The sequence below is a fragment of the Bos mutus genome, chromosome 2, assembly GCF_027580195.1.
Source record: "Bos mutus isolate GX-2022 chromosome 2, NWIPB_WYAK_1.1, whole genome shotgun sequence".
NCBI classification, from domain to species: domain Eukaryota; kingdom Metazoa; phylum Chordata; class Mammalia; order Artiodactyla; family Bovidae; genus Bos; species Bos mutus.
In genome coordinates, this window is record NC_091618.1 from 59,102,326 (window position 1) to 59,126,000 (window position 23,675).

General features: G+C 36.9%; 1 protein-coding gene across 1 annotated transcript in view; it reads right to left on the reverse strand.

Annotated features, from left to right (window-relative positions):
• CNTNAP5 (contactin associated protein family member 5) overlaps positions 1 to 23,675 on the reverse strand; it is a 1,036,258-nt gene that overhangs the window by 203,418 nt on the left and 809,165 nt on the right. Inside the window, exon 14 of the mRNA XM_070389061.1 lies at positions 3,518 to 3,674. Coding sequence (XP_070245162.1) covers positions 3,518 to 3,674 — 157 coding nt within the window. The remainder of the gene's footprint in view (positions 1 to 3,517; positions 3,675 to 23,675) is intronic.

Consider the following 23,675-nt stretch of genomic DNA (forward strand, 5'->3'; position numbering starts at 1 on the left):
CCAGCCCAAGTGCATCCTAAGTCTGACAAACCTGTGCTTATATGTATAATGAAACTTATCACACTAATGCATTTATTGCTAAATAATTAGCCTCTACTATTCCACTGCCCTGAAAGTTCCTCAAGGGTAAGAATTATATGCCCCTGGCTTTCTCTGTAAAGCAGACTGTCTAACTGCCCAGAGTAGGCATTCTTTCGACAAATGATTTAAGAGTAAATGTCAGATGGAACAGTATGCACAGTTGCCTGTATAACAAATTATTTCCCAGAATCACTGATGACAGATTATAGCTTGTCCTAAGAAAATGAAATCTAGAAGAGTTAAATCAGAATCTGCTGGGACTTGCCTGGTAATCCAGTGGTTAAGACTCTGTTTCCAAAGCTGGGGACACAGATTCAATAGCTGGTCAGGGAACTAAGATCCTACATGCCACAGGGCCAAAAAAATTAGGATCTACTCTCTTATGAGAATGATAGAAGGAAATTCCTAATTTCACCTGAGTTGGAAAAGTGAATCAGAAAGCTAATTTGGGCAAGAATTTCATTTAGTATATAGTGATTTACTATATTGCAACCCCTAGATAATATTGTCACTTAACAATGTTACCTATCACATCCTGAAAGGTTCTTAGTATTTTATATATATACTATATATTAAATATATATAATCTATATATGAGATGCTCAACATAACTCTAGGACATTCTCTTGATCCTTCATAGGTTAATTGTTGAACAAAACCTACATCTAAAATTAAATGTTTATGCTGTTATCAAGGTTACTTGCCACATAAAATGGCACATGATAAAACTTTCCCCCCTGGCTTTAAAGGGACAGTAAAAGGTTATGAAATATGCCATAACTTAAGTTGGTGGAGGTATGATGGCACCAGAGTTGAGGAAAAGTTTTCCTGAGCCTTGATGATGAAGTTAAGTCAAGAGGAGGGCTTCAAAGGCTAGTGCACAAGTGAGAAGGTCAAAGGAAGGAGATTCTGGAATGAGAGTAGATGAAATGATTGATGGAAAGTCCTGGAGAAGGGAGGGTAGAGGCACTTCAATACTTGATAGTCTAATTTTCCACTTTTAAGTGATGTGATGTGATTCTCTCCCTCAGTGTTTAGTAAATTAAGTCCAGCTCTGGTCATTTGTTCCCTAGGAAGGGATGGCACTAAGGCAGCATTCAGTATGGGAAGGGCTTCACCAAAGGAAAAAGTGAGCGAAGATTAAGCATTCAACCAAAAAAAAAGAAAAGAAAATTGAAGGCACTCAGGAGAAACACTTTCCTTTCTCAATGACTCTTTACATTCTAACCCCCCTTACTATCTTCTCTGATGATACAGAATAAAACAAAGGTGTTTGCACGTAAGTCTATAAATTCATACATTTCTAATGTCAGCACACAGCAAAAGAAAGTTAAAGAATCAAAATATAATGAGTGAATCAAACTGCTGTTTGCAGAGGATTTTGATTATGTTTCCCTGGCCACACAATCATGTCACTTTTTCACATGTCTCTCAAGCTTGTAGTTGCTATTTTGGGATCACTTCTCCTCAAAGGTCTATTACATTCATCTATTCAGCTAGCTACCATCAACTTATACTGTACAAAGGATAAGACTTTGGGGAAGTAATGTTAAAAGAGACTCAATATTCAAAAAGAAGGAGAGTTATTTTTTATTTGCAGATCTATAAGATGAGATAGAAGGCTCTGCAGATAGAGTGGAGACCCCAAAGAATGGAGACATATAGTTAACTTTATCTGATTTGCCATGTTAGGAGAAGGGACCCAGGTGACATGACTCAGGACCCAAGCAGCCTAAAACATTCCGAAGCCATGGACCATTTAGTGGAGCCTGATGGAGCCATATGTTTGATCTTTTCCTCACTGAACTAAGGTTTAAAGCAGACCTAAAATTTTATCTGAAACAGTCCTTGGTGTTATCAACTAAAACAGTGAAAGAAAAACATTTAAAAGTCATTTCCACTAGGTTGGGAGCAGTTTGACACAGGAATTCTTAACTATACTTGAGCAGTACTTGATGAAGCAAGCACAATTTACAAAACCAAAACCAAAGAAGGTCTTAAATTTTTCAAAACCAAACTGTCTTTGGAAATGTTCTGTGCATATTTGCATCATCACTACAGTGAAAAAACAAGCAATTGAATAGGAGGGCAAAGGAAAAGTAGATGTCATGGCCATGAGAACTAAAAACTAAATTTATCTACAAAAGTAACCTGGTATTGGGGAGTTCAAATTCTGGATCTCCCTTTTAATAGATGAGTGAGAAAATAATTTAATTTCTCTGTAATCTACATTCCTCAACTGTAAGATGCCAAAGTGAGAGGATCATAAAAAATTAATAGGTTTGCTTTCTTTGTAAAATTTATGATTACTGAAGAGGAAAGGGGGAAAGGATAAATTAGGAGTTTGGGATCAATGGGTACACACTATTATATATAAAATGGGTAACCAATAAATAACTACTGTATAGGTCAGGGAACTCTACTCAGTATCCTGTAATAACCTGAATGAAAAAGAACCTGAAAAATAATAGCTATATGTTTATGTATATCTGGGGCTTTTCCCTGGTGGCTCAGCTGGTAAAGAATCCACCACCAATGCGGGAGACCAGGGTTCAATCGATCCCTGGGTTGAGAAGGTCCCCTGGAGAAGGGAACAGCTACCACCTCTAGTATTCTGGCCTGGAGAATTCCATGGACTACATAGTCCATGGGGTCACAAAGAGTCAGACACAATTGAGCAAAGTTCAAAAACGAAATATGTATAACTATATCACTTTGCTATACACTTGAAACTAACACAACATTGTAGATCAAGTGCACTCCAATATAAATTTTTTAATCATAAAAAGGATCTACTGTATATTACAGGGAACTATAGTCAATAACTTGTAATAATCTATAAGGAAATAGAATCTGAAAAAGATGTATGTGTGTGTATGTACGCCTGTGTGTACTGTACTGAAACTACCACTACATTTTAAACCAACTGTACTTTGATAAAAAATACAAAAGAATTAATGGGTTGTTATGAAGGTTAAATCGATGTTCAATAAGCGTAAATTCTCTGTTTTTACTGGCAATAATAGGGTTGGCTGGTGGCTGGGTCATTCATCAGTGAGGCAATGCAACGATAAAGAAACAGTCTGTATAATTACACATCCCTATCTCCCATATTTTTTCCCAAAGCCTATATTCTACACATTATAGAAATGCCAGCTAAATTGCAAAGCTAAATATTACATTTCGTTCTCACATTGAAAATGGAATGTTGAGAATATAAGATGATGGTGTTGCCACATGCTTTATGTTACAAACTTTAGTAATAGCCCTAAAAGTACTAGGACTGGCAATTTCCAGAGTTAAAAACGATCACCATCATTAAGAAGCCCTAGTTCATATGGAATTTCTCGTTCATGTCCCTTTATTTTATGGGATATTCTATGCATCTCTTAGTGGGCTTCCTCCACAAGTGCAGAGAGATCAGCATCCCCATTACCATTCATCCTTGTCAGCGTCACAATTGCAAAAGTGTCGAATGTCCAGGCAGCTCTCATCCAGGCCACAGTCGCATTGCTGAACTCCAGGAGGGGCGCCTCCCCAGTAGGGTTGCCTTTCATTGGACCGCCCAATCCACCAGGTCAATGGAGTTCCATCTGAAAAACAAGATGCTTCACAAGTCAGAATGGAGCAAGCTTGACATAGCACAGATGGTGTCACAGAAACTGAGATGAAAATGTCTTGAAGAATATATATACATTGAATGTACATGCGTATAAATACATTTCATGAAAGTATTTATATGAGTATTTGTGTATAGATATCTATGTGTATACATACATACATACACACACACACATATAGAGAGAGATGCAAGGAAAGAGACAAAGAGATAGGAAAAAAGAAAAAAAAAGGAAAGAAAAGGGGGAAGAAAGAACAGAATAAAAGCAAGCAAGGAAGGAAGAGAGCAAAGGATATACATATATAGTGTGTGTGTATATATATACACACACACATACTTCCCTCCCTCCCTCTCTTCCTTCTTTCCTCTCTTCCCTTCTGTTTTTTCTTCCCCTTTCTTTCTTCCTTTTTTTTTTTCTTTTTTCCTATCTCTTTTTCACCTTCCTCTTTCTTGGTCTCACTCGCTCTCTCTCTCTCCCTGTCTCTCTCTCTCTATACACACACACACACACACACACACACATATATATATAGAGAGAGAGATATCCGTACACACATATATATATACACTTTTGTGAAAAGTATCTCTAGAGAAGAATACTGAGTTTTCACAATGTTCAGACTCAGAGTCACAAGCTCAGAGGCTAATCAAATCTGGCAGGCATATCACAATTGAGTACACTGGGCTAGATTTTAGACCAACAAAATTGAATATATAAAAAAATTAATTTTTTTTTAAGTTACAAAAGGATAAACAATAGCATGAGGGCCAAAATTAGCCTGAACTTAGTTCTCAGTGGGGAGGGGTACACATGAAAGTTGGGGACGGAATGTCGGCTCAGAGGACAGGATGGCTCTGTTTTACCCCCCACTGATTTCTGACATGACAAAGACTAGCTCCAAGGTTATCATATCTTTTGAATTTTTTAAAAAGTCATAATATTTCAAGTACAAAGATTTGGACAAAAATATTATGAAAGTCAATACTGCATGGGTCAATGAAATCCCTTTGTATGTCATATCTAACCCATACAAAGCTAGTATGTAACCTCTAATTTGTGGTTTATGTAATTAATAGAAAACTTTTTTTTGAGTCTTGTCCCTGTCATTTTTTTTCCTTTGCAAAGTTTAGTAATATATGTTGAAGTTATCCTCTATAATTGAAAAATTTAAGCAGATAAAAATATTATCCAGAAGATGATAATACATCCAAAACAACAGATATATATAGGCAGAGATGTAGGTGTTAATACCTTAGGTTGAAAGAGGTTAGGCTTAGGTTCTTTTTGGGAATAGCTGATCTGTTTCTGTTTGGCATACAATAGACACTTAATGTGTATTTATCTTTTGAAAATGAAAGAAATGATTATTGAAAGCTATTTTCATGATTTATCATTTTAAACAGAATAATAACATTTATCTGAGAATGATATTAGCTTAGAATATTGCCTTGTCAAGATTTGATTTCATATACAACTCCTGATGTACAGATATATAATTTATAAATTATTCATGTATACAAATAGAAACAACTTTCTCTGAATTGTATTAACTGCAAATATCCTTATGGAAATCACTGAGGCAAATAGGAAGAGAATGACAATCTAGAGCTTCCAAGAAACTTCAAGTAATGAGAAAAAGATAAAATGGGTACTATGAAAACCAAAAGCATCTTAGGGATGCTGAGTTGGGGAAAGACAGACTGAAGGACTGTCCTCACCTGAAAAATACTACTCTTCACTCTAAAATGTTTCAATTCCCATAGGTATACTCATGTGGATATATGGCAGAAACCAACACAATATTGTAAAGCAATTATCATTCAATTAAAAACAAACAAAATAATTCTTGCATTTCTAACCTCATAGAACTGCTCTGAATAAAATTATGTACACAAGAAAAAAATAAAATAAAATGTTTCAATTACCTTTATTACCTTTTAAATTAGAATTCCAGTTAGAGATGTCTGTTAACCACCGTCTTCTTTTTAAAGAATAATTCTAAATCCATTTTACTTTGTTCCAATCAGCTGTAAATCATTGGACACTAGTTCTAATGAACTGCTTTCGTTCTGACCACTAGCTCAGATAAGCCGTATTCAAGTGGGTTTATTTAGAGCAAAATGCATTTTCAGGCCTGGGGTAAGCTTAAGTGGATCATTCCAGTGTGTGAGTCCAGGTAACGTAGGGGTAAAACATTGTGTGTTTAGACTTTCCTGGTGGTATAGTGGATAAGAATCATCCTGCCAATGCAGGGGACATGAGTTTGATCGCTAGTCCAGGAAGATTTCACATTCTGCAGGGCTACTAAGCCCATGGGCCACAACTACTGAGCCTGCGTGCTGCAACTTCTGAAGCCCATGTGCCTAGAGCCTGTGCTCCCCAATAAGATAAACACCCATAATGAGAAACCCATGGACAAAAATGAAGGGTAGCTTCTGCTTGCTGGTACTCCTGTGTACAGCAGTGATGACTCAGAGGAGCCAAAAGTAAAAACAAACCAAAAAAACCTTGTGTGTTTGAATAAGTTTTCCCAAGTTGGCTTTAAGTACAAAAAATGGGAAGAAATCTCTCCACTTCTCTCTCTTGGCAGTGTCCAAACCTCTCCTCCATTGTGTAGAATCTTGATCATAGTGAAGTTCAATGTCATCATGGATTATTTTTATTTGTAAGCTAAACTAAGGTTGCAATCATATTAATAGTGTTATTATCAGCAGTCTTAGTTCTGAACAACCATCTTGTGCATGCAAGCTGGAGCAAATGTTGCCTTTTAGTAGTTTCATTAGCTCTTATTTGGTACCTTATTCCCCTAGAGGCGCCATTAGCATCCCAAGATTTTGTTTTGCTTGGAATCTATCAGTGCCTGTACCAGTGAAACTTGGGGTCCCCTCCTCATATATGGAAATCATTATAAAATTTGCAAATTCTTTTGACTGATTGAATACCAGTGAGCAAAAATTTAAGGATGGGAAACATAGGAAATAAAGACAAAACCACAAATTTGAAATCAGGAACTTAAAATTATGGTTTAATTTTGGCCTTCCCTTGTAGCTCAGTCGGTAAAGAATCTGCCTGCAATGCAGGAGACCTGGGTTCATTCCCTGGGTTGGGAAGATTTCCCCTGGAGAAGGAAATGGCAACCCACTACAGTATTCTTGCCTGGAGAATCCCATGGGCAGAGGAGCCTGGCAGGCTACAGTCCATGCAGTCACAAGAGTCAGACACAATTTAGCAGCTAAACTACCACCAATTATCTTCTTAGATGTCCCATGTTTGTGCTTATTCCCCTGTAGAGTACAAGTTGAAATACAACAAATGGAGAAACTGAGGATTAAAAAGGGTGACTGATTTGCCTTCATTCAAGGCCCTAGTTAATGATGTAGTCAGGAAGAGAATTGGCACCCCTTCTCCACATTTTGGGCATTGAAGAGATTGGATTCACAGCATGTGGTATCATGGGGCTCTTGCAAGTGCTAAATATCCCTGCCTCATTGATGTCTTCATCTTGCTACTTGCTTTGGTCCCTGGAACAAGGGTGGGATGGGGTGAGAGGTGGGAGGGAGGTTCAAGATGGAGGGGACATATGTATACCTATGATGGATTCATGCTTATGTATGACAGAAATCAACACAATATTGTAAAGCAATTATCTTCCAATTAGAAATATTTTTTTTAAAACAATGAGGTTATATCAGCTTTGAGTCTAGACCTTAAGAAGCATGCATGTTTCCACTGCTCCTGGGAGCGGGGTGTCTCTGACATGGCGGGAGAACATATTTGAGATGATCACAGCCTCTCCAGGGGGACCTCGGGATGTGGCACATGGAACACCTGTCGTGTGTGACACTCAGACCTGTGAGCATCAGTCCTGAGCATTGCATGCCACTGAGTTTGGCAACAGGCAGCATAGCATTATTGTGACAATCGCTGATCAAATACAAATCAAATATCAACGACATTCAAAAATTCTGTTGGATGATGCAGAAGTAAACACAATAATCAACAATGGTCCTCCTTTCAATTGCAATTTGGTTGGCAACATGAATAAAGAGGCACACCAGAGGATGAGGAAAATACAGAGAAACATCAGTTCTGTTATGGCCCAACTAATTTTCTATCTTCTGAAGCATAAATGGAAGCAGTCAGAGCAGACATTTTAGCAGCTGCTCAGGAAGTACCTTTCTTTACTCTCACATGTTCCTTACTTGAACCTAATCTGGGAATTAGTTACTCCTAGTCTGTCCCAACTCAGTTCCAATTATTGGTAGCATAACCCTGACTCTCAGGCCACCTTTGCCCCCTTCAAACATGATGCTTGGATCTTTCTGCAATTTAGAGAGCAGTTTCCCCCAACGGTCATCAGTCTCAGCTCTTGTTTCAATGCTCTCACTCATGCGTTACTTTGAAGTTCTTCATAGAACTTTGGAGAAACTATTCCCATGGCTGATCACTGGCTGTCACCTGCCACAGCCTCCACCCACAGGTGATGTAAGAATTAAGCTTTATATATGCATATATGTATCTGGGATGGAGGTGGTCTCCTGCGCTTCAGGCAGATTGTTTACCGACTGAGTCACCAGGGAAGCCACTGTATATACACACATATGTAAATAGACATGATTTATAAAACAATATGATTAAATAAAATGATATAAATTATTAGTGTGCACTACATTATATTATATATAATCATTCCATTCAATTATTTCTTAAATCTATGCTGTAAACGTCAAGGGGATATATCCTAATTATATAAAGTTCAATAGACTTTCATTGTCCCAAGGGGGTGCATAACATTTAGGGAAGAATGTTATATACACAATTAAAAGAAACGCAAGTCAAAATGAGTTTAGAGTCAAAATATAGCAATTAATAAAATGGTAGGAAAGTCCACAAGAAGAAACCATAAATTCTGTCCAAGATTCCTGAAAAATGTTTCACAGAAATTGTTTAAGTTCATGAAAATGGAAATGGTAAAATTTGACTGGAGGCTTGGTGTTGTGGGGACTTCAGCAAATGGTACCACCAGAGAAAAAGATATGAACAACAGACACAAGGAAAGGAATCCAATTTTCCCTACAGCATCATTAGGAAGCAACTGTTTGAAATAATGAGATTTCTGTACAAACTAAAGATATGTTATTTCACTGATGATATTTAAAGCATTTTTGAGCTTAAAAATAAGAGGAAGGAGCCACCAAAGTTGTAAGGACAAATAGTTACAGTGATCACACCCAAATGTTTCATTTTATGATCAAAACATCAAAATGCTGATTTAGTAAAAAAGATTCTGAAAACCAAAGTCTTTCACATTATCTTTCTTTCTAAAAAGAATGTAATCTATAAGAAAACATTTAGACAGAAAGAAAAACAACCTCATCCATATCACAAAATAATGTTAGGCATTCATCAAAGTCAATCTTGGTCTTACTGCTTGCTGGTCAGGATCATTAAACCAGAACATATGTCTAATAGTGTGATTAAGAGCTAGTCAGTGACATTAGAAATTAACATTTTTATAATGTTGTTCAACATTCTCTTCTCCCTGCCTATTTAATTGAAGTGAGCCCCAAAAGGAGGGGTGTGCAGAAAAGATTAATGATACCGCCTCTCAAAACAAATGATAAAAGTCACTTTGCCGAGGTCATTTCAACCTAAACTGAACAAACCGCTCTAGAATGTGCCATAGGGATCCTTCATGTTGCGGCAAAGAGGTAGACAAAATGATTCATTTAAATGATTCTATCTGCATTGTTTTAATTTTGTGGAAGAATATAATGACTCTTGGCATTTGGATAGTATATTTTATTGGAAGAGTTGTAATGAAGAATCCTAGCAAGGTTAAAACTTGTTCAAAGTCACATAGTCACTGAAGGCAAATCTGGACTCAAGGCTCTGAGTCCCTGAAACCCTCATGTCCTGAACAACTATCTTCCCCAAAACTCACAGACCTTCTGACTTTTTAATGTCCTAAAAACATATGAAGATAATGTGAGTCTTTCAGGGAAAAATGTCAGCTAGTGAAAATGGCAATTGTTATAAATTAATAAGAACTGATAGTACTAAATGAACACTGTATCATGGCAATGTGACCTTTAGTTTGTTACACAATTTCTCTGATAGGACAAACTTGAAAGCAGTAGTTTCTAGAAGTGGGGTGACAAGAATGGTGGGGGATTTCTGTAAACACATCAAACTAATGTGAGAAGAAAGAAACCATCATTGTGTTAAGACCCAAAGACTTGGGGAGAAGCTTAGTATGAGTTAACCAATATTGATCAACATACTAAATAATTAATGAATAGGAAACAAATTTAGAAAATAAGATAACGTCTGCACATGCTCAGAAAGAAAGAATTGCAAGAAAAAAAAATCTGTCTATTAAGACTCACGAAGCTTCCCTTGTGGCTCAGCTGTTAAAGAATCTGCCTGCAGTGAGGGAAACCTGGGTTTGATCCCTGGGTTATATGGGCACAATAAAGGACAGAAATGGTATGCACCTAACAGAAGCAGAAGATATTAAGAAGAGGGGGCAAGAGTACACAGAAGAACTATACAAGAGAACAATAATGGTGTGATCACTCACCTAGAGCCAGACATCCTGGAATGCGAAACTGGGCTTTAGGAAGCATCACTACAAAAAAGCTAGTCGAGGTGATGGAATTCCAGTTGAGCCATTTCAAATCCTAAACGATAATGCTGTGAAAGTGCTGAACTCAATATGCCAGCAAATCTGGAAAACTCAGCAGTGGCCACAGGACTGGAAAAGGTCAGTTTTCATTCCAATCCCAAAGAAAGGCAATGCCAAAGAATGTTCAAAATACTGTACAATTGCACACATCTCACATGCTAGCAAAGTAATGCTCAAAGTTCTCCAAGTCAGGCTTCAACAGTACATGAACCGTGAACTTCTGGATGTTCAAGCTGGATTTAGAAAAGGCAGAGGAACCAGAGATCAAATTGCCAACATCTGTTGGATCATCAAAAAAGCAAGAGAGTTCCAGAAAAACATCTATTTCTGCTTTATTGACTATGCTAAAGCCTTTGATTCTGTGGATCACAACAAACTGTGGAACATTCTTAAAGACATGGGAACACCAGACCACCTTACTTGCCTCCTGAGAAATCTGTATGCACGTCAAGAAGCAACAGTTAGAACTGGACATGGAACAAGACTGGTTCCAAATTGGGAAAGGAGTACATCAAGGCTGTATATTGTCACCCTGCTTATTTAACTTATATGCAGAGTACATCATGTGAAATGCCAGGCTGGAGGAAGCACAAGTTGGTATCAAGATTGCCAGGAGAAATATCAGTAACCTCAGATATGCAGATGACATCACCCTCATGGCAGAAAGTAAAGAAGAACTAAAGAGCCTCTTGATGAAAGTGAAAGAGGAGAGTGAAAATGTTGGCTTAAAACTCAACATTCAGTAAACTAAGATCATGGCATCTGGACCCATCACTTCATGTCAAATAGATGGGGAAAAAATGAAAACAATGAGAAGCTTTATTTTCTTGGGCTCCAAAATCAGTGCAAATGATGATTGCAGCCATGAAACTAAAAGATGCTTGCTCCTTGGAAGAAAAGCTATGACCAACCTAGATAACATATTAAAAAACAGAGACATTACTTTGCCAACAAAGGTCTGTCTAGTCAAAGCTATAGATTTTCCAGTAGTCATATATGGATGTAAGAGTTGCACTATAAAGAAAGCTGAGTGCCAAAGAATTGATGCTTTTGAACTGTGGTGATGGAGAAGAAGCTTGAGAGTCCCTTGGACTGCAAAGAGATCGAACCAGTCAATCCTAAAGGAAATCAGTCCTGAATATTCATTGGAAGGACTGATGCTGAAGCTGAAACTCCAATACTTTGGCTACCTGATGCCAAGAGCCACTCATTGGAAAAGACCCTGATGCTGGGAAAGATTGAAGACAGGAGAAGAAGGGCAGAGGATGTAATGGTTGGACGGCATAACTGACTTAATGGACATGAGTTTGAGTAAGCTCTGGGAGTTGGTGATAGATAGGGAAGCCTGGCATGCTGCAGTCCATGGCGTCACAAAGAGTCAGACATGACTGAACTGAACTGAATTGAAGGCTCATGTGTCTATTTTTTATTAATAGTCCTCATTTTTAAGAAATCCAGCACCAATTGAGCATTTAACTATTCCAGGAAGTTATATTCACTTCCTATATCCTACTTCAATCAACATTATCTAATTTTGCAGATGAGGAAACAGAGCTATTAGACAGATGTTGTATTACTTGTCCAAGGTCACACAGGAGTCAGTGGCAGACCTTTCCCAAAGCCACAGTGTTCTCTTGTAGGTGATTACAATATGCTCTTGTCCCACGTCATAAAAGGTATTCTTATAGCATGAAACAGGGTCTTCAACAGTCTGCATCAGATAATTTGTCTCTCTGATTAAAATCTTTCAGGTTTGCTGTCTCTACCCAAATCCAGCTTCTCATGGGTTTTTACAGTGGCTGATCATATTCTGTCATGTTCTGAAATTTGATCCTGAAATTAAATCTCACCCTTTCCCAGTTGACCTTATTTACATTACTGAAAAGTCACTCCACTATTTTTTCAGGTGTACTTATGACCGCCTAAAATCATACTTTTGTTTGTTTGTTGTTCATTTGTTTAACACGGTCCTCATATGTCATTAGAATTGTGGCAAGAGCTTTTAAATCTTGTCCACTACTATATCTTCAGCATGTAGAATGTTCCTGATTTGTGCAAAGAATTAAATATTTGGTGAATCAAAAAATAACTAAATGCTATTAATAAAAAAGAAAAGAAACATCAGTATAGAAGGATTTCACACAAATCCTATAATTTTTTTTTTTCAGAAACACATTTAATTATGCTGCACTTAGTCTTTATAGAAATATATGCATCTTTGGAATTTTATGCCATCATTGAAGACATCAAGCATTTTGTGTCATTTTAGTGATAGACCCAGAGCATGACACCTATCATGCCTATAAATGTGCCATAGAAAGAGATCACAGAACATAAAAGTGTCCATGTACCAATTCATTTGTGTATTTAACCAAATGACATAAAGTGTCTGGACAAAACACTTGTCTGGTTAGAGTATAAAAATACAGAACAAATATAAACCCTGCCATTAGGATCCTCATAATGTAGTAGATGAGGAAAAAAGTTAAAAATCACTTTTAATACAAGTTAGAATAAAATAAATTTGAAGTAGAATTTTAAGCAACATGTGAAAAGTCAGGAGAAAAAAAGGCTCATGTTTAGTGAAGAGGACAGTTGTGGAGAAAACTCCAAATTCATCCCTATATTGAAAACACTTGCCATTTCTGTTTTCCAACCAGCAAAATAAAGTTGGTTTTCCATATCATTAGCCTTCAGAAGCAGGTTCACACTGTTTGTCATTTAGCTCTCCTAACAGCTCTGTGAAGTTTTTCATTTTTATTTTACAGAAAAATTGAAGCTAACAAAGGATTAGTACATTTTTCAAGATCACACAGATAGGAAGATGAATTTAGATCTTGTGGGTCAAACTCCAATCCTGTTTTTATTGTATGTTATAAAACCTAATCCTATGATAGACTGAAATAAAAACACATCATAAATCTTCACAGAAATTGTTCTTAAATTGAGATTATGAGTATGCATCAAATAATTATTGGTAAAACTACAGGGTATTATTGCATATGTATTCCCACTATCTTAGGACTATTTCAAACTGCATTGTTTTCCTATTTATTATTTATCTAACAATCAAACAAAAGTGCCTGCAAACACAGGCGTTCTAATGATTAACATTGTTTCCAAGACTGATTTACCCAAACTCCTATAATTTTGCTTAATAACTACCTAAGGAAGTGACAGGCCAATCTTATAACCAGGAACCTACTGAGATTTCTCTCTAGAAATCCTAGTTTCTCAAAATGTAGTTGCTGTCTGACTTTAATCAAAATAATCTGGTGTGCTTCTAAGATTATAGGTTCACTGCAGCTTTTCCCAGACACTTAGGGAGTGAAGTCCCCAATTCTCTGTTTCTATCATACTCATAAAGTGATGCTAAACTACTCCACACTAAAATTTTAGAATCACTAGTTAGAAGGTTCATATTCAAACTGCTACAATAATCCTTTTATTTTTGAAAAAAAATTGTATTTAATGACATACAGATTGTTAGTACTAGTAAGCTTAGCCTCAGATTTATTTCCATTACAAAAACACACACAGTAGGTTGTATTTGTTCCAGCTAACAAAAGATATCATGATAGGAGAAAATGAATAAAATGTATAACAGAAATTAAGCTTAACTTGTAACTGAGAAAAAGGTCACGGAAATTTTTATGAACTAATCCTTATATTTTGTCTTTGTCTAATAGAAAAATGGTTAGTGTGCATGTGATGCTGCTAATCATCTCTTGAATCCCCTAGAAGCTTCCTCAGAGAATCATCTCCAGTTTCTCTAGCCCCTCAGAGAAGTACCTCCCACAGTTATCCATCCCTCTCTAGCCCTCATCTCCATCCCATTCAGTTCCTTTTATTTAGCAAGTTCTGTTTCATACTTTGGAAAGATGAGGGAGGGTCAGTTCAAATTCTCTTAATTTTCTTCTACTCTGTCTCACAAAGAAAAAAAAAAATGGCCCTTTCCACTTCCTATGTCAAATGTCTCCCATGCTCACTTTGCATCTGCTTTGATGAGAAGATGATGAAACTAGTCCTCTATCTATTGTATTCTTTTATATGTCTACTCATTGATCTTTCCACTCATCCATCCCCTTAACTGTTTTCACCAGAATCCTTCCCACTCACAACTCTTTGATGGGCCTGACGCTTGGACATATGAAACATTTTTCTTTGTCTTTCTTCATAGATATTTCATCTATTACTTATACATGAATGTCTAAAAAGTTTAGATTTCCCAGACCTCCATTCTTTTCTGGGTTGTTTGGTGGACACAACAGTTCCATCAGTATGTTCCAATATTTCTTACAAAGCATGAAGAGTATTTATTACTTGTTATCCTATGTGTATATATGTAAAATATGCACATAGAAGTATTCACATATTCATATTCCCCAATAGCTCCTGATCTTTTATGAAATAAGGCACTCAATAAATCAATAATTGTGTGTTAAATAAAGTGAGAAAGAAGTAAATGTTGTGTTGCTGATCAAAATGCCATTGTGATCAGTGATGTTGATAAACCACCTCTAAATCTTTGTTACTGTTTAACAAGGCAACAACTAACCCACTGAGGTTTATAGCATGAATGTTTCAACTATATTATAAACTCTTCCTGAGGATGACATATTTTGTGGGACTTCTTGTGTGAAAAACTTGTAACAGAGGGAGAGAATGCTGATGATGTAAGGCACTTTATCATTTTCTATTGTTTAATCAACTAAAACAAATTCCATGTAAACTGCAGAAAGTTAGAAATAAACAAAGATAAGAAGATTAAAGAAAATGAAAGACCTAACCTGAACCTTTTATGTAAATGTCTACATGAGCAAGTTTTTCAAATTATAATAAGTCAGCAAATTCATCAAAGAGAACATGAAGGAGACAAAGTGAGCTTGCTTTGCACAGTGCTAATGAACCAACAACAAACCCCTATTCATTTATTTCTGTACATAACTGATGGTTGTAAGTCTCATATTCATTAGAGGCCTGAACAAGACACAGACAGAAAGTTGATGGAGCTCACAGATCACACCCATTAGGAAGGGTTGGAAACAGTGCAAGGCATCAGCATAAGAAGAGTGGGCACAGAGAAGCTCTTGTAATGAATAAAATATGAAGAACTTGGCAATTACACAGACCAGAGAGAAGTGGCCAGAGGATCATCAGCATAATGATAGCAATAAAAACAGGATTTCATGCTTGTATCTCCTATTTCACATCCCCAAATCTGAATAATATTTATTAACCACTCTCCTGTTTATGGTTTTCTGCAGGGTACATAACAAAAAATAAAGCAAGGCTATCAGTTTCCTGCCTTCAAGATTTTTTTTTTTCTGTTTCATGAGTGCCCACAAAGGTCATTTAATTATTCTGAAAGATATTCTACAATAGGAAAATATATGAAAGTGGTAATTTTGGTTTGTGAGTAGGAATGTGCCATTTAAGAATGCTTTGTATTTTAAACATTAGATAAAATGACCAGTTGAAAACATCAATTAACCATTTTGTCCATACATTTCTAAATAAGAAGTGAAAAAAAATTAGCTAGTGGCACCCCACTCCAGTACTCTTGCCTGGAAAATCCCATGGACGGAGGAGCCTGGTAGGCTGCAATCCATGGGGTCGCTAAGAGTCAGACACGACTGAGCGACTTTACACTTTTCACTTTCATGCATTGGAGAAGGAAAAGGCAACCCACTCCAGTGTTCTTGCCTGGAGACTCCCAGGGATGGGGGAGCCTGGTGGGCTGCCGTCTATGGGGTCGCACAGAGTCGGACATGACTGAAGCGACTTACAGCAGCAGCAGCAGCAGCAGTGTTTACTTAGGACTTACAATGTACCAGTTGCTATGTCTCCTCAGCATAAAAGGTGGAAAGCAACCAATGATATTGCAAGAAGTTGACAGTAATCTACCTAAGGGCAGGGATAATAATTAGTAATCATTATTTATCCACCAAATACTAGACATTAAGCAATTCTTTAAGTAACAATTGAATATATGTATATTACACATATATATTATATTATACATTTTTTTGATTTCCCAGAGTGCTCATTGGTAAAGAATTTACCTACCAATGCAAGAGATGCAGGAAGATCCCCTGGAGTAAAAAATGGCAACCCGCTCCAGCATTCTTGCCTGGAAAATTCCATAGAGAGAGGAGCCTGGTGGACTATAGTCCAGGGGATCACAAAGAATCAGACATGGCTGAGAGAATTGAGCACACCCATAATTCTACATTTATGTTTGTAGATATATATGTCTATACACACACACAGTATTTAGTGAACTATCCTATTTAAAATATATTGCAGTATAAACACTCTTAAAGGTAATTCCAATATTATTAATTACCCCAAAGATTAATTATTTTACCTAAGATTTGAGACAGGAGCATTATCAAGAAATGTGTTGCTGTATTACTCCCAGCCAAGCACATATTTCATCAGCTAACATGATGCAGGGCTTCCTCTTCAAGCGTCACTTTGTTGCAATCAGGAGGAAAAGCTAAGTGATTGGAATAAAATGTGATACACTACATCTAGACACAACTCCGGTGCTGGCAGACCTCCTCCTTGTCTCCTATCAGGATGCACCATTAATGGAGGTGACTTCTAGGATCTCAGTCAATAGGAACAAGTCAATTAAGGGCCCTTTCAGTTGACAGCTAATGCACTGTTGGCTGCTCTTTGAAGTCTAGAATCAAATTAAAGAAATGAGTATATTACTGAGGGGGAAGTAAATACTTCCAAGGGTTAGCAGGTTTCTAGGAGCGATTAAAGTAAGACCTAAGACCCAGGCCTCATTTTTGGTTATATGGAATATATTACAAAATAGAGGATATTATCATATCCAAAGTATCTCTAACGATTCTGGAATTGTGAATAACAACTATTTCAATCGCTATGTATAATAAGTCATGTCATTGTTTTATGTACCACAAAAACTGGAAATCTACTACCAGTTCAACTAAGTGAGTGAAGTGAGTGAGTGAAAGTCATTCAGTCATGTCTGACTCTTTGTGACCCCATGGACTATACAGTCCATGGAATGCTCCAGGCCAGAAATGGAGTGGGTAGCCTTTCCCTTTTCTAGGGGATATTCTCAACCCAGGAATCAAACGCAGGTCTCCCACATCACAGGCAGATTCTTTACCAGCTGAGCCACAAGGGAATCCCAAGAATACTGGAGTGGGTAGCCTATCCCTTCTCCAGCGGATCTTTCCGACCCAGGAATCAAACCAGGGTCTCCTGCATTGCAGATGGATTCTTTACCAGCTGAGCTATCAGGGAAGCCCAATTCAACTAAAATACACCATTAATTATAAGATTTACTCCAATTCCAGAGATACTAAAAACGTACAGTGAATGCTGGTTTTGATATAGTCAAGCCTCCCATGACTCATTTCATCTGCAATTAATCCTCCTTTTTATTTAGTCAAGAAAATTACCTAGTATTTATTTATGCTTGTTGTACATATAAGAAAGATAAATAATGTCTCCAGCAGGAAACAATGACAGAAAATCCATCAGGATTCTAACAGATTTCTTATGAACAATAACTACTGTTTACCTTAAATTATACATGTAATACCAATATTTTGTAAAAATATCTGAACACTAGAGTTATCAAATAAGAAAAGCATAATACATGTGGTGATTTCAAAAGAGGGTCTGAAAAGTCTCCAACACTCCCCTTCCTTTAAATAAGGGTGGGCTTGTGCCTACTAAAACTAAGAAAGCAGGATAAAAGTGACATCAAGTGACTTGGCAGACAAGGTCTCAAAAAGCCCTGTCCAGTAGGTGCTGGACTATGATTTCATGAGAGACCCTTGCTGATTACATCCTAAAATACCCTTATCCTGCCTGCATACCAAAGAAGTGAGGAGCCCATGCACTAGTCTGAGACTGTCTTTTTGATGGATAAAAGAAAAATAGCCGTTACAAACAGGATTATCATTTGGTTTAGTTGAAAAATTAGATTATAAAGAACTATTCAACTATCTTTTGGGGGAGTTACTAGACTCCCCAGATTTAATTCAGAAGATTCAAAAGGACTTACAATGATCTTAAAGTTTTTAATTTAATATTTCTATGCCTCATATTTTACTAAAAATGTCACTTCTTCCGTGAAGCTTTCTTCAATTAACTATAGATAGCTCCTACTCCTTTAGAAGTTTTGTGATAACAAACAAGTATCTGTAATAAAATTCTGTATTCTAAAGATAATTTTAAGTATCTTTGGAGAAGAAATAATATTATTTATCTCTCTTCATTTCTCTGATTTCAGATGGTTTTCAAAAAGAACATGATCAATTAATTTATAATAAAATATAGATTAGAATTATCTTCTTAGGACAGAAAATGAAATGATAGAAATAAATTATCTTAAATTCTACTCAATATTTTGCAATGACCTATATAGAAAAAGAATCCAAAAAAGTGGAGATATAATATATATATCTTCTTTACTTTGCTGTACATCTGAAATTAACACAACATTGTAAATCAAAACTCTATTCCGATAAAGTTGTTTTTTTAAAAGGAAAACAAATTCTATTTTGGCAGTAAAAGTACTAAAAAGAAAGATACCATCAGTTCTACATATCTTACAAAAAGAATTCCAATCCTCAAGTGAGATATAAGTATTTTTGAACATTGAGTTTTGAATTAATTTTCCATATGAGATTCTTTATGGGAGAACACAAATGAATCTACAGGAAAATGCACTCAATAGCACACCTACCAAAAAGGCAATACATTAAATTTCACATGGAGCAATTTCTTGAAGGTCCTGTGTAAAAAGCTAAGGAACTAATGTTGACAAATCAAGGTATTACCATCAAGGATGAGCCCTAAAATGACTGGCTTGATGGAAAAGACTGAAATTAAGGAATGAGTGGATGGCATGGCTTTCCTCCAGCCCTCTCATTCCCTAATACTCCTTTTTTTTAGCTGGTCTTTGGGTGATTGCTTGAGAGAAGATTCTTTGAGGATACAGTGTTTAATAAGGGCTTGTGGTGTGTGGTGTGGCTTTGAATTTGGCCTGGATGTTTTAGAGAAGAGCTGTGCTGTGCTAGGTCGCTTTAATAGTGTCTGACTTTTTGCAACCCTATGGAGAGTAGCCCACCAGGCTCCCCTGTCCATGGGATTCTCCAGGCAAGAATACTGGAGTGGGATGACATTTCCTACTCCAGGGGATCTTCCTGGCCCAGGGACTGAACCCATGTCACTTAAGTTTCCTGTGTTGGCAAGGCAGGTTCTTTACCTCTAGTGCCACCTGGGAAGCCCTGGGTGTCTCAGATGGTAGTCAGCCTGCAATGCAGGTAACCTGGGTTCAGTCCATGGGTCAGGAAGATTACCTGGAGAAAGGAACGGCAACCCACTCCAGTATTCTTGCCTGGAAAATACCATGCATGGAGGAGTCTGTCTGACTATAGTTCATGGGGTCACAAAGGGTTGGACACGACTTAGCAACTAACAGTTTCACTTTACAGGAGAGTTGAGATAATAATTCCACATCTATCCTATATAGCCAAATGGGGGAGAGAAAGGAGAAAAGGAATAAGTTGGACTTTTCAGCTCTATTTTCACTCTGCTTTCCCACATACTTTACTGTTCAGATGATTTGAGCATAGCAGGCACTCAGAAAATATTAATTGATGGTGATATGTAATTCTTGTTAGCTCTTTACAACTGGTGTAGGATGGATTGTGTCCTCCTGAAGTCCTGTTGAAGTGCCAAATCTGAATACCTCAGGATGTCTTCATATTTGCAGACATGGTCTTTCAAGAGGTAATGAATGGCTCAGACAGTAAAGCGTCTGCCTGCAATGCGGGAGACCCGGGTTCGATTCCTGGGTCGGGAAGATCCCCTGGAGAAGGAAATGGCAATACTCTCCAGCACTCTTGCCTGGAAAATCCCATGGATGGAGGAGCCTGATAGGCTATAGTCCATGGGGTCGCAAAGAGTCTGACACAACTGAGCAACTTCACTTATGAGGCTTTTAGGGTAGGAGCCTAATCCAATGTGGTTAGTGTCCTTATAAGTTCTCTTCATTTAAAGAGACACAGGGGATGTGTGTCCACGGATGGAAGACCACACGGGGACACAGCAAGAAGGTGAGCGCCTACATGCCAAGAGGGATGAAAAACTATCCAATCCTATATCTCCACCTTGGACATCTAGTCTTGAGAGCTGTGAGAGAGCAAACTTCGGTTTTTAAACCACTCAATCTGCAGTATTTTGGCAGAGCAGCCCAAACAAACACAATCAGTACCATTTAGATCCTCACTGAATTTTGAGAGTTTTGGATTCTAAAATCCCTAACACACTGAAGAAAAGCTATAATGACCCTGAATGACCAAAGGGAATAGTGGTATTCATGAAAGGAAATAGGGCAAGACAAATTCAATTTGTCAGCTTGTTTTCTAAAAACTGCTTACTTTGATGTCTTCTGTGATTTTTGCTGTGGTTTTGATTTAGTTTGGTTGTCCGTTTCTTGCACCTTTCATTTGAGTCTTACATATAAACCAAGTGGACATAGGTCCTTCTGGCAATTCTGACTACTGAGATTTGCCCTCCACCCAGGGTGAACAGAAAATTAGGCAGAGCAACAATGAATGTTGAAAGATACTTTTTTCTTCTTCTACCAGTTGAACAGGATCTGCCATCTTCACACATGGGGAAATATGTTGACTTTGGAAGAACACGGAAATGGAAGCAGACAACTGTTCCACAGAGGATGGAACAGCATTGTTTTTGTTGGTAGTGGAAAAAAAAAAAACAATTTTTGCCACCTTAAAATATATCAAAGAAGAAAAGAAAATAAGAGTTTAGAAATTAAATTCTCAATATTGTCTGGTAAAATATAAACTTATAACTTGCTTTCCAAGAAGTTTAGCATTCTATTGTCATACCTAAAAGAATATAGACACATTCTTTGCGACCCATGGACTGTAGCCCACCAGGCTCCTCTGTCCATGGCATTCTCCAGGCAAGAATACTGGAGTGAGTAGTCATTCCCTTCTCCAAGGATCTTCCCAAGCCAGGCATCAAAACTGATTCTCATGCATAACAGGCAGATTCTTTACCCTCTGAGCCACAAGGAAGCCCCACAAAAAATGATATATTGTGTCATTTTGGGGGAAAATACAATAAATATATTTTGCTATAGCAAGTTGATTTAAAGTTCTCATTTTAATTTCTGAATGTTATTGTGTTTCGTATTTTCAAATTTGCTAGCAAGACTTGTTCAGGGAAAATGAACTTGCCTCTTTGCTCTACCTTTTCTCTATGTCCCTTTGCTCTATGTCTCTACAACAAATAGCTCTAATTGGAGTAGGGTCCCCTAAAAGTTTAAAATACATTAAAAAAATCTATCTTCTGGGTCACTTAAAAATTGGAGACTGGAAAAAAGAAGTTGTTCTCTAAAATACCATCAGCTGCTAGGTTATTCCTCGTGTCATCAATTACACTGTAAACTCATTGGAGCAGGAGGATTGGGAGAAACAAACCCATGTGATTCCAGCTTCCAGGAGAAATGAGAACACATGTTTTCAGAAAATATTCAAAGAAGGAAACCATTAGGGATTTCAAGAGCTTGACTGACAATATTTAGCACTGAGTTAAAATACTTTCACGCCTCACTAAAATGCTTCAAATACACACTCTGAACACAATTCATCAGTTAGTCAACATAAGACATCTTAGGAAGTGCAAAGGCCGTGCTCTCAGATGGAGTGCAAGCCCAGTTTTGGGGACTGGCCTTGAATATAGTGTCAACATGAGAATGAGTTCACTCTGGCACAGAGGCAGCACTAAATTCACATATAATCTGAATCCAGCTTTGAATTAATGGTCTCACTACCGTCCTCATCTACATGGGCCATCTGTGTATCTGCAATTCTTCATTCATCCCTGAAAAAAATCTCACTTGTCCAAGAGATCACCTTTTTTTCTTTATCCATGAGTTCTTCTCAAAGAAATCATCTGTTTCAAACAACGAAAACTACAAGCAGTCTCCCAGCAAAATTTTGACCTCTGGATTTTTGCTTCCATGACCAACCTCATTTTTTCCTTTGAAAATCTCAGCTGTAAGCTCTTGGCAGGAACAAACTTTCTAGAGGAACAATGGCAGTATTTTCTAAAGCTTTACAACTCTAAAGATCTTTTTTAAAAAGTTCATTTTATTGAAGTATAGTCGATTTACAATGTTGTGCTAGTTTCTGCTATACAGCAAAGTGACTCAGTTTTATACACACACACACACACACACACAGTTCTCTGTGTTATATATACAGTGGAGCCTTATTGTTTATTCAATTAAGATCTTTTTAAATAACTCTTGAAAAAAGTATTCATCATAGTATTATTCAGAGGGGAAAAAACGAGATATAATCTAAATTACCTCAATAAAAGAATGATTAAAAAAATATCACACAATCACATAAGGAACCATTACAGAGCCATGGAAAATCACCTTAGGCAAAAGGTTTTCCAATGAACATTGGGAAGCATATATCTTTTCAAGTTATGGTTTTCTTGAGTAGATGACCAGGAATAAGATTACAGAATATTACTCAGCAAAAAAAAAAAAAGAAAAGATGACATCTGCAGCAACATGAATAGACCTAAAGAGTGTCATACTAAGTTGAAGTCAGAGAAGAACAAATATCATATGATATTGCTTATATGTGGTATCTAAAAAAAAATGGTACAAATGAATTTATTTATAAAACAGAAATAGAATACAGATGTAAAAAACAATTTTATGGTTGCCAGAAGGGGTAGGAGGGGATAGGTAAATTGGAACTGAAATATACATGCAACTATATAATATAGATAACAAATAAGGACCTACTGCCTAGCTCAAGAAACTACTCAATATTCTGTAATGACATATATGGAAAAAAGAATCTAAAAAAGAGTATATATATATATATAACTATATAACTGATTCACTGTGCTGTACACCTAAACCTAGCACAAAATTGTAAATTATACACCAATAATTTTTTTTTCAAAAAATGAGCTTTCCAATTTCTACAGTGAAATTGCAATAAAAAAAATTTTGCCATTTTAAAATCCTTTTTAATAACCAGATATCAGATCAGATGATATTCCCTCCATTTCCAATCCCATGATAAGCTTACTATCTGGTCAGGCCGCTTTTTGTGTGTGTGTTTTATATTACTTTGTAGATTGTTTTTGCACTGATAGACAACATTTGAACACTTTGTGTCAAACACAGTACTAAAAATCTATATATCCCCTATGGTATATGCGTGTCA